The sequence below is a fragment of the Pleurodeles waltl genome, chromosome 9 (assembly GCF_031143425.1).
Source record: "Pleurodeles waltl isolate 20211129_DDA chromosome 9, aPleWal1.hap1.20221129, whole genome shotgun sequence".
NCBI classification, from domain to species: Eukaryota; Metazoa; Chordata; class Amphibia; order Caudata; family Salamandridae; genus Pleurodeles; species Pleurodeles waltl.
Window position 1 is genome coordinate 68,251,578 of NC_090448.1, and position 12,293 is coordinate 68,263,870.

At 45.1% G+C, this 12,293-nt stretch overlaps 1 protein-coding gene and 1 long non-coding RNA gene across 2 annotated transcripts in view; one reads left to right on the plus strand and one right to left on the minus strand.

Moving 5' to 3' along the window:
- Positions 1-12,293, plus strand: part of PLXND1 (plexin D1) — a 281,158-nt gene that overhangs the window by 112,908 nt on the left and 155,957 nt on the right. The window contains exons 8-9 of the mRNA XM_069206314.1: positions 1,336-1,438; positions 6,511-6,615. Coding sequence (XP_069062415.1) covers positions 1,336-1,438; positions 6,511-6,615 — 208 coding nt within the window. The remainder of the gene's footprint in view (positions 1-1,335; positions 1,439-6,510; positions 6,616-12,293) is intronic.
- LOC138258961 (uncharacterized) overlaps positions 1-12,293 on the minus strand; it is a 93,262-nt gene that overhangs the window by 57,316 nt on the left and 23,653 nt on the right. The gene's annotated exons all lie outside the window — the stretch shown is intronic.

The following is a 12,293-nucleotide window of genomic DNA, read 5'->3' on the forward strand; positions in this document are numbered from 1 at the left end:
CACACACACAGACACCCCTTCCCCCCTTTCGGACGCCCACTTACCTTCTTTGTTGAGGGGGACATCTGGGAGGGGATGGGTTCTGGTGGACTTGCACTGCCGTCACCACCACACCAGCACGACTCCACCAAGCCGTATTACGGCTTGTAATACGGCGGGTGGGGTCCTGCTGCCGTGGCAGTGACTGCAGTGGAACCGCCTTTTCGGAGTCGGACTCCTGGTAATTTAAGAGGGGGAGGGGGTAAGCTGCCTAATTAACCCAGAGGTAATCCAAAAAACTGCATAATAAAAATAGAGTTCATCTCAAAACTTCCTAATCTCAAAACTACCTAATAAATCCAGCACAAATCTGAGCTTCGTCTTGCGGGTTACCTTTCAATCACAGACCTCGCACCCTTTCTCTAAGTACTGCAAATGCCCCAAAAGTGAAGGATTCTGGGTGGATCAATTTTTGTCTTGTGTCTTAAATTGTAAACATGAGTAATGTGTGATGTAAAAACATAACAGTGTTGTGTGGTACTGCCCCAGATACATGTCCTAATCCATCACTTTCTCACAGTGATCTGGAACTGGTGTCAAATAAACCCCCAAACACATATAAAGTCCTATGTACAGCACCCAGGGTTTGTTTTCTGCAAAGTGCTCTGCTGACCTTTCGAATTAGGGTCATACTATAGTGATAAATAATACAAAATAAATATCTGTTTGAAAACAAAATCCAGAACATTTTGAAATCAGTCCAAACAGTTCTCAACGAAGCAAGCACCAATCGAAAACACCTGTAAGCCCAGCTCAAAACTTTCTAAAATATTGAGACAATATAAACTGCTGGATAGCCTTCCAGAGACTGCAACATGAATATTGAATATGAACATGACATTGACTAAAAATAAAAACTAAGTCAAAACATTGTGTAGTAGTCCAGAATCAGCTAGTTAAACTCTCACCACTGCCAACTGCTGTGATCTGCATGCAATTCATGAGTTTGAATCATCTCAAGGTTTAGCCAGCCTTCAATGCTTCCAAGGTCATTCAATTGAACCCCATTAAATTGTGCAATAACAGCATGTGTTATTTATAGCAAAATGAGACGGTAACAATGCAATATGAACTTCTATGTAAAGTAAGTTATTATTGTCATTATTATTATTGTTGTTGTAATCAATAATAATCATCTCATCTTAATAACAAAGTATAAGGGCAATGAGTATGATAACGTAGACTAGATAACGGTTTGCCCTGATGAGTAATGGTCTGCATTAAACAAAGACCCTTAGCAGTTCTCCTTGCGAGATGAAAGGCCCCTGTCTAAGGCCTCCGGTCCTGTCTTTCCAGGTGTTCCAGCTGCCTGTCTTCGAGATGGAATTGCTCCTGGTGTGTTAAAAGGCACGCTTGTGTCGCAGCTCCATCAAAATGCCAAGATTTACTCATAGACCGGGTAAGGCCAATTTGACTTCCTAACAATTTGTATGCCTTAGTCTTAGCTTGTTAAGCTTAAAGAGAAAAGGTAAATTTCTACAAGTAGGCAAAGTTTTGCTATATGTGACTCCAGATATATGTACCTTTATGATGTATAGATCTTCAAGGTATGTAGTTGTGGAGTTAAGAATATTAAATCTGTACTTACCTAGTTGCACTTACCTTCTCGATATTTTGGTCCTCAATATTTTTGACATGATGTTATGTCCACACAATATTTCTGTTTCCGATATCCTGTCAGTGATCCATTATTACATTTCTTTAAGAACTATTTAATTATTATCCTGCAGCTGAGAATTGCAATACTTCACAGTTTGTAAGCCTGTTTTTTTGAGTGTCACTGCCCCGATTACTGCCCACTTTATAGGACATATATATCCTCGAAGTTACCATCTCTGTCCAACAGTGCTTCTGTTTCTACCATGGTGTTAAGGTGTACCTCTGTTCTCTTTTTTGATAGTCAGAACCTGCTTACAAAACATGGTTTAAGTTTAATTAAACACCTCCCTTTCAAACAGCGATGGGGTTGGTTTGTTCTGCCGCAGCCCCACCTTTCCAAGACCTTCCCTTTATTCTCGGGAGAAGATATTTCTAAAAGCGCGCTACATCACAACTATCTGAGTCTATTCTGTAGGAACCGAAATTAAACTTATTCAGCAGATTTTATTTTTGAGCTTTCCGTTAGAGCATCTGAGCATGCAAATATAATAATTTGATTTTTTTGTTTAGTAATCTCCTAGTGCACTTCAGGATAATCTTAATAAAGGAAGCATGAATTTGTGTGAAATAAATGCATTTATATACATTGAAACTTGAGCTTGGCAGACATAGATTGAGGGAAGATAAATTGTGAGCATTGAGGGACCATAATTGTTTCAGATTGTGCTTGGGTTTAAAATTGCTCACGTGTGGAAATCAATAAATGGTATGCGTATGTGGAGGAGAGTGGTTTAAATGTATAATGCACACCTTAGTAAGGGAACTAAACTGGAAGTTGCCAAAGAAGTTGGACAGAAAACAGGAAAAGAAAGATGAAAAGGGCAGAAGCACTTGCAAAACCCTAAACCAAGCCCTTCTCTGCGGGTAACAGAAGACGCGGGAGACCACGGTGTATTTATTCAGCATCCAGGCTGCTCCTGTGTTGAAAGAAGCCTTTACTGTGGCACGGGTACCACCGCCGGGTGCACGGCAGTGGTGAGAGGGAGGCCCCTGGTTTAATCCTCTTGTCCCCTCACAGGGAGGGTGGGAGGCACGTTCACGAGGAGAGACCCGCCAAGAAGGGGGCCAAAGGCCTACCACGCAGCACATCCATCTTCGAGTGTATATTTATCTAGAAGCCCTGCTGCGCTCCCGTGACAGGCGGAGGCCGAGGGCCCTCTGACCGGGCCCAGGGACCGCTCAGAACATAATTCGCTCGGGCATGTTTTCCTTCCCTTCCCTCGTCAGGAGCGCCCGCCTCACTCCGGAGATCCAAGGGCCGCAGAGCTGATCCCGCGCGGTGCGTTTGTGGTTCGTCTCCCACTTGCCCCTCCGTGTTTGTCTTGATATCGAATCCACCCTCCCCAGCAGCACCCACCGGGCATGGATAGGATCAATGTCACGACAGAAAGAGAAAAATCTATGTTTTTGGCGAGGGGTTGGTTTGTGTCAGAGGGAGAGGTCAAACAGGCCTTTCTAAATGGTGCGTTGACCCAGCGGCCATGTTTACAATGCAGAGGCGCGGGGTATTGTGGGAAGATCACTCAGCCTCAGCAACAATAGAGACATGCTAAGGATGGAAAATCCATGTTCTGACTTAAGATAGCTATCAGCACGCAATACCAGCTTACACTGGAGCCCTCTAGCTAATGAAGTGTTCTTGTAAGACAATTTTATATAAAAATAACAATTTTTGCTTTTAGGTGGTTGATTTTCCAGTGAGGGTTGATAACCCATATCTTATAAGGTTTTCACCAGGGTTTCACCTTATTGTTTCAGGTTTCAGTTGCTGACTAAGGAAGGGTGCCCAGCCCCAAAACAAACTTTGTACCCAAATCACAAACTGCATTTTGTAGTACGTTGAGTAGTATTACAGCAGTATTATTAACGTACTGTAAAATGCAGCTCACAAACCTGCAACTGCAACCCCTGTCAAGTTTCCCAGGTCAATACATGATGTGCTACTCCATTCCAGGTTTTTCCTTTGAATTCTGAGACATGTAGTTTCGTTTATTCCATTATAAAACACTATTGCAAGTCCCAGATTTCAAAGGAAGAAAACCTGGAATGGAGTGGCACATCATCCATGGACCTGGAAAACTTGGCAGCTATCCAGAGAAAGACCACCATCTCTGCTTCTACTATTTTTTCAATGTGAAGGTCTCCGCCACCTAGATAAATATTTTTATAGTAAATACGGGATGGTGTAAGGATAGTGGCTGGAAAATGGAGAATAACTGTGATTAAAAGGAAGTGTTTTAGGGAAATGTAAGGAGGTCTTTGGTGGGACATGGAACTCTCAGTGTAGGAGGGCAAATTATATATCAATGTTTCCGCATAAGTCCATGGACCAAGAACCATTAATTGTAAGTCTCTTCAGGTCAGATGGTCTAGAAGAAAATTTGATCATGTAAATATCCAAGTGTCCAAATGGATTGTTCAGATATGTTTATATACAACATTTTTCTCCAATCCAGAGACACTCAGCTAACGTGTTTCGTCGCAAATGTAGGGACTTCATCAGGGCAGAGCGCAGTTTCTTTAAAATTCAAAACGTAGCTTGATAATTTTCTATCATGGTGTGTGTTGTTATTGTGTAATTTCTTCCATCGTTGGGCCAACAAATCTGTCACCTGGGCGACCTCTCCTCGTGCCAGCATTAAATCCAATCCCTACATTTGGGACAAAATGTGTTGGCTAGGTCTGTCTGGATTGGAGAAAAATGTTCATCATGAAGGCGTCTAGATTGTGTTTTTAATTAGGGGTGGATGGAAAATTCCACTCCGCCGGCGAAGTTTGCGGAGTTTTGCATACTTTGAGTTCTGCTTGGAGTGCAGAGTTCTGGCAAAACTCCGCTAAACGTTTTTTCTCAATCACAGCTCATCAACTTTAAAATGGCAAGCGCAAGCAAGAACTTGCATCCACAAGCATGATTTTCGAGCGCTAAAACGCCTCCCGGCGAGATTTCTTAACACAGACGGTCAAGGGAGGTCACCAACGCTCGCGTTGAGAAAACTGCTGCTCGAGTAGAAAATCTACCCGAGCAGCAGAATGAAGCTGCACCTCTGGTGTGCTGCGTTGTACTATTTGCACTGATTTTACAGCAGGGAACAAGCTTCTGGCGCTAAAAATCAGTGCAACGTGCCTGAATTCCGCCCACTCACTGAACTTTTCAGAATCCTGCAGAATTTTTAGGTAACTTCACAGAATTCCTTTAAGTGAAACGCTGCAATTTCCGCCAGGCCTATTTATAATATTATTAATGTTGTTCTTTGTTACCAGACTTAAGCCTTGATTAAATACTGTGACCCACATTAGGAGTGTCCCGGCAACCCCTGCAGTCCCAACTTGTGCCATGTCTCGTGTCCCAGAATTACAAAGGTTGTAAATGCCAAAGACACCAGACTCTGACCTGTGCACAATGCCTGCCTTGCACTCTTCCCTCACCTGCCCTGCCTCCACTGTCCCGGTCACCTGCTAGCAATACATGAGGCCTCCACAAATTCCCCAGCTCCGTTCACCCGCTGCTAGCCGATGGTAAATATTTCCCGATTTGGGTCCCTTCTTTCCCATGGAAGTGGTAAATACACATAGCTCTTGACCTGGTATTCCCAAGTCTTTGCGTTATTCCTATTCCATGGGAAGTAGTGCTTAAATCTGGGAGAAGTAGCTGGAATCAGAGATTGCAGCACACCTAGTATCCAACACCTAAACAATGGAAACTCGAAATTAGCTTCAGCTGTGTATTTCCATGTATTGTGGTAGAACTTTCTTTCTCACGCCCTGTTGATTTGATGTCCTTGTTTTAATTGATGTTATTATAATTATTTTTTTATCCTTACGAAGACTGTCTGAAAATTCTACTAGCTAAAACATCATTAGTCCTTTTGTTGTGTATGGAAGAGCTTGCCATAAATTGCTTCTAAGGAATAGCCATTTTTATAATCACAGAACCTTCATATGGATGAATTCTTGTGTTAGGATGAACAGCAACTGGCTTGTTCTGTGTGAGCTGCATTTGCATCAAGAAATGTTTGTTGTTGTAATGTTGATTGATGTGAAGATAGTATGAAAGAAGAGATTTAACAAGATATGAAGCAATGAGTAAAGGAGGTGACTGCAAATGATGGAAGAGGGTGAGATGATGCACCAGTACCTAGGAGCGGCGCGCTGTACTTTGTAGGGGCGGGGCGGTGCGTGCAGACGGGAACGGGGGGATTATTTTTTTTAAAATGCACTTAGCTGTATCGTCACCACTGCCACTACCACTGCGCCGCTCCTCTACTGCAGGCTGCAGGCACAGGTTCCCAGCCTGCCGTGTGGCCAATCCTGAGGCTGTTCAGAGCAGAATTAGGATTGTCTGGGAGCGCCCAGCCATGGCACTCCCAGGCAGAGAGGTAGTCTGTGCCTGCTCTCTTCAGCCCAGCAACACAGTGCCGGGCTGGAGAGAGCCCTGTGCGCATGTTTGTTTGGCCGGCCCGAGACGGCCGGCCAAACAGACATGCGCAATGAGGGGGAGTGCTGTGCCCTCCCCCTGACTGCTCATCATCCCCAGTGACCCAGCCCTTTTACTACAAAACGATAATAAACATAGTTAAATACGTTTTGTAGTAAAAGGTTTGCAGCTGCTGCTGCTGGCGGGGAGCGACACCTGCCAGTACATCTCTGGAAGTCTCCTTCCTTAATCTAACCCTTCCCTGCTATTGGCTACTTATCCCATGTGTGGACCGGGTGTAGCTACATCCGGCATGCAGTTATATAGCAGCATGCCCCTGCGGAACAGGTGGCAGTAGTGATGCTTACTGACAAAGTAACCTGTGTTCTCTCTTACAGAGCAGTAGCGACTGTCCGCGGATAGTTCCAGTATTGCGGACTCCAACACCTTCTGGGATTCTACAGGACATCACGGTGCCACTCGCTAACGCCTCACCTTTCCAGGTAATGTGTGGTAGAGAGTCGCTGGAGGCCTGCCTTCTGTCATTCATACAAAAAGCATTCATTTGCTCTCAATGATGCCATAGTTGCCTAATTTTTTACAGGTTTTTTCTTAGGAGCCTGCCACCAGTGCTGTTGAATGTCAGGGTTGCTGAATACAATGGCTGCCAAAACTTTTATCTACCTCATGCTTTTTCCTTCCTCCGCCCTACACTTCTTCTTTATCTCACTTTTTCCTGGTATTTTTCACCCCAAGTTCCATTTGTTACTCTTTTCCTATGAGTCTCTTCCTCCTCCATTCTCCCTTTTCAGCCTTTTTCGCTGTGGTTCAGGGTCAAAGGAAGAGGATGAAAAATAAGTCCAGATCCCCAAAAACGAGTGTCAATGCCGAGTACCTGCAACCACTGGCACAAATTAATGACTGGCTGAAATCACCAGAGCTTTAAGGTGCCATATAGATGCATCATTCAATGATTTCCCTTTGTTTAGCAAGCTAATCTATGGATGTTTCCCACCTGCCTCTGCTGATAGAAGTCAAATATGTGCTGTACATTGTTGTGGTTTTTCTGTAATCAATTTGTATCTTGCAAATTTGGGGCCCCCAGAGTCTGTACATCAGTGAGCGAGCATTGTACAAACCTATCCAGGCAAAAGGCTTGAGGAAATGTCCTCATAACAAGAAACAGTGCAAATGGTGCATTAAAAAATATATATACTTTGTATATAATATATAGTTGCCAACTATGGCCCTGTTTAGGAAGTTGCTGGTAAAACTGCAGTGAGGAATAGCATCCAGTAATTGGGTTATCAGACATTTTTCTACCTGTACCATGCACATATCTGATATTACTTTTTGATACAGTGGTAATACCGCTGGTGAGAGGCAGTGCTCCTCAGAGCACTTTGAGGAATATTGTGCATACCCCTTTGAGTTCACCATGTAATTGAATGTGAGGAAAGGTAACTGAGGAGATGTGGTCTTGATGTGGTTTGTGGCTAACTTGCAAATTTCAGCATGGGGGGTTTTCTTTGAACCTCTGCTTCTCCACTATTCCAAATTTGTGTGATCCGGGACCAATAACTTACTGTGCCTTACTTATCTTATTGGAAGTATTTACAGGTGGCTCAGTTCATGGTGTGTGATATGCTGTCTATTAGCCAGTGGTGGCTGCTGCCAGGAAGGCTTGGACGGCAGCACGCGGGCATGGGGGTAATAAAAAAAAATGAAAAAGACTTACCTGCCGCTGCTGGCCCTTCTTGTTACTCTGCTCCCGCCGCCTCAGTTGTTCTCTTTTTGCTCCCCTCTACACTAAATCCAGGTGCTTCTCTCATGCTGTTACCCAGCATGAGAGAAACGCCGGGATTAGCCAGAGTGGGCTGAAATGCCGCTCAGTTAGAGAGTGGGAATCTGCGCTGGTTCTCCACCAAGCTGTCGAACACAGCTTATGTGGAAAGATTTAAGTGTGCATGTCTGTTTGGCCAGCCTAAGACGGCCGGCCAAACCGACATGCGCACTTAGAGTGCACCCAACACTCCTCCTCCCCCTGCTGACGCAGAGGATGCTGGTGCCGCCCGCCCTATACTCGGCAGACTAGCAGTGGCTAACCAGAAAAATAAAATAGTTTTATTTTATTTTATGCTTTCTGCTGCCTTTCAGGAGTGGGCCGATGCCCCGTCCGCCATGCGAAGGGGCCGCCCCTGCTGTTAGCTAAGCACGTGCAATATAGAAGCTAATAGGACCCATTGGTGAATGGTTCGCAGTCGTCTTGCTGTATTAATTGCCTTTTTTGACAGATCAAGGGCCTTATTTAGAGCTCCACCACTTGTTAAAAACAAGTGGTGGATTTCCTGACCACACCTGATGCATCTCTTGCCTTAATTAGATTTCTGGATCACAGTTTTCCCACCGGTGGAACTATCATCGGTTCCTACATTGGGAAAACCCTTTTGCTGTGCAAATCTATAATCAACAAAGGGCAGCTTTCCAACACTTTGCTTGCCAGCTTTTTTCCTATAAAGACATGCCTTAAGCATTGTGGTGTTCCTGGAGAGGACAAGAGCAAAATGTCCCACTCCTACTGAGAGACAACTCCAAGGGTGTAATGTAGACCCCTGCAGCTGCTGCGGACCAGGGGGCTTTCAACATTTCAGGGGACACCAGTACTTCAGGGGGCTCCCATTCAGCCTGAGACCAATAAATATCTGTGAGATACTGAATACACAGGGCCTCTCCTCACATACTGCTGGGGGCCACATAATTTTGCGATAGGCTTCTGGACAACTCCTGAGGTGTCTGGGACATTAGCCTTTAATTTTCCTGAAGAAAGGCACTCAGTTTGAACAAACAAAGGGATGACAAGTCCCACACGCCACCACTTTTTTTTCACCATAGCACCTCGCACCATGGACCCAGGAGCCTCTTGGTGATGAAACACCTTCCAACCAGTGCTTAATTTGAGCCAGTGTTTTCCAGTGCTCAGCACCAGCACTTATTTCTTAACACCAGCAAATATTAAAGGCAGATGAACACATGGTGGCACTGTCGGTCTTTTTTTTTTTATAGGCACATGAGCAAAGTGTTTAACAATTAAAACTAATTATACCATGGTAATCAGGCTATTGAGTTGTCTTTGGGCCACGTAGCACAGTCCAATAGTCACATTTATAGGAGTGTGATGGTAATTAGGTGTCAGCACTGATATTTGGCAGTGCTGTCAGCGACCAGAAGTGCTACAAGCAGCACTGACCTCCTGAGAAATATCTTGGGTTCTGGCACTTATTATCTTCCAAATTAAGACCTGCTTCCAACACAATGGGGAACCCAGAATGCATCGGGCTGGCAGTGCCTGGCCCGGCACCTCCCAGACCCCAGTCTTACGGCAGGCACCACATCCTAACTGAGCTCTCAGGTGTTACTAGTGGACTGAAGTATTTTCAGGCTGTATGATAATAACCTGGAGAGTGAGGAGGGTTGGGGAAGATTGTATATCAGTGACATTACATTTTGCATTGATGGGGAGGACATTTTGGGGCATATTTATACTCCGTTTGCGGCAAATTTGCGTTGTTGTTTTCGACGCAAATTCGGCGCAAAACTAATGCCATATTTATACTTTGGTGTTAGACGCGTCTAGCGCCAAAGTATGAGGAATGAGCGTCATTTTTTTGCGTGAACGCCTTCCTTGCGTTAATGAGATGCAAGGTAGGCGTTCCCGTCTAAAAAAATGACTGCGACGCAAATGCGTCGTATTTATACTCCCGGGCAAAAATCACGCCCGGGAGTGGGCAGGGCAAAAAACCCCGCATTTGCGCCTCTTTTTAACGCCTGGGTCAGGGCAGGCGTTAAGGGACCTGTGGGCTCAGAATGAGCCCACAGCTGCCCTCCCATGCCCCTAGGGACCCCCCCTGCCACCCTTGCCCACCCCAGGAGGACACCCAAGGATGGAGGGACCCATCCCAGGGACATTCAGGTAAGTTCAGGTAAGTATAATTTATTTATTTTTTTATAATTTTTTTTGGCATAGGGGGGCCTGATTTGTGCCCCCCTACATGCCACAATGCCCAATGACCATGCCCAGGGGACATAAGTCCCCTGGGCATGGCCATTGGGCAAGGGGGCATGACTCCTGTCTTTACTAAGACAGGAGTCATGTAAATGGCGTCTGGGCGTCGTTAAAAATGGCGCAAATCGGGTGGAGGCGATTTATTTGCCTCAACCTGACTTGCCCCATTTTAAGACGCCCTAACGCCATTTTTCCCTACGCCGGCGCTGCCTGGTGTACGTGTTTTTTTTCCACGCACACCAGGCAGCGCCGGTCTGCTAGCGCCGGCTAACGCCATTCAATAAATACGCGCCCGCATGGCGCTTCAGAATGGCGTTAGCCGGCGCTAAACTTTTTGACGCTAAACTGCGTTAGCGCAGTTTAGCGTCAAAAAGTATAAATACGGGCCTTTATTTCAGTTGCAGTAGCTGTACCTTTCAATGTACAATGTTTCTATTGTTTCAGTTTGTAGAGAAGTGATTTCTTAGTAGTGTTTGTGGCAGGGCACTGTTGTAAATAATTTTCCTCTGAGGCTGCATCAGAAGTATTTTTCTTCGTGCTTGTCTATGGGCACTGCAGCCAATACTTTTCCTCTGAATTTGCAGGGGCAGCATGTTTTTGGTTTAAGCTTGTGGTGAACTTCTGCAGCTTATTAGTGTGCCTGAAAATTAAAGCAACAACTGCCGTGTTGACAGCTTCACAACACCCCAGTGACGTTTTCCAATCAGATGTTCACTTCAGCTCACATGCTGCTGGTGACGTGCACAGGCACCCCTGCAGAGGTGTGAAATGGTCAACATGTCAGATTATTCTCAGTGCAAACGTTGACGCACGCTTCAGAACTGGGCCAAGACATTCAATCAATGAACCAGGATTTGTAAAGCGCAACTAATCACCCTTGAGGGTATCCAGGCGCTTGTGGGTCTCATTGGAATCAAGTGTTGCCCACAAAAATCAGGTTAGAATCATAAGTAAATGGGGAGTTTTCTCAGAATTCCTCTGCCTCAGAAGGTCTGGTGGGACTGTGGCAACTCTTGTCACGTGCTTGGTGCTGTCGCACGATTTCTCGCCTGCTACTGGGCAGAATCCAATCAGTCCTGTTGGCTTTTGAGACACCATGGCCTGTCTGATAGAGTTACCGCATCATAACATTTCAAGAAGCCAACCCTTTCCAGTCCTGGACTGTCCTTTAACACATTGTTTTCTGATTTGATACTCCAGTGGCTTCCATTGAAGTAAACAATGACTACATGTCCCAGAATGCACTGTTGTGTTAAATGAAAGCCTAGGACTTTAAACATGGTGTCCCTGTGGTATGGAGTTATACTGCACCCCTACGACCCGATAGCTGCTGGATTAACGTAGAGGGCAGCCTGTCTCTTTGGTTACATTCTATGGTGACAACAGTGCATGTAGAGTTACCCTGTCCGAGTTGCTGGATTTGATGGTCCATGGGTGTAATGCTTGCTCTCCAGAAGAACCCTCCATATGCCTAAAGACCAGCAGTAAAGGAGTGGTTGTGCAGCTCGGGGTCATGGTCTTGGCCACCTTGCGAGGTCACTGTGCTCAACAGAATCCCCGCTCATGCAGGGGCCACAAGCATCTGCAAAAGCCATACACGGTGGTTGAAAACAAAATCTTTGGTGTTTAATCATGATGAAAAGACGTTCCAACTTACGGACGTGACAGGAATAGTGAGAACACGCCGTACACGGCCAAACGGGAGCCGAGACCAGCCGCGTTGATGTAATGTGAAATAACAACTGCGTTTGCTTGCTTAAGATTATTGGATAGGATGGGTTTCTCCATTCTTCTTCCAGAATTAAGAACTATGATTGCCCTTCTCCAGTCCTGATGAGGCCATAAATAAGTTGGCCGAAACGCATTGACCTCTTTGTATTGCAAGTACATTGGGCTTGTTAATTAACGGATTATATTGGAAAAATTTGAGATGCACGATATCACGCTTGTGTGAAAGAAATACACAAGGAAGTGATAGTTAAGTGCACGAGAAGCCCAGTGCCTTAGCAAATAACAGTGGATCACATGTGGAGTGACATAATAGTGACCACATTTCTAATACATAGGGCACCACCTCAAGATTGGTTTTCTTCTCTTCTTCTGTATATATTGTTAAAA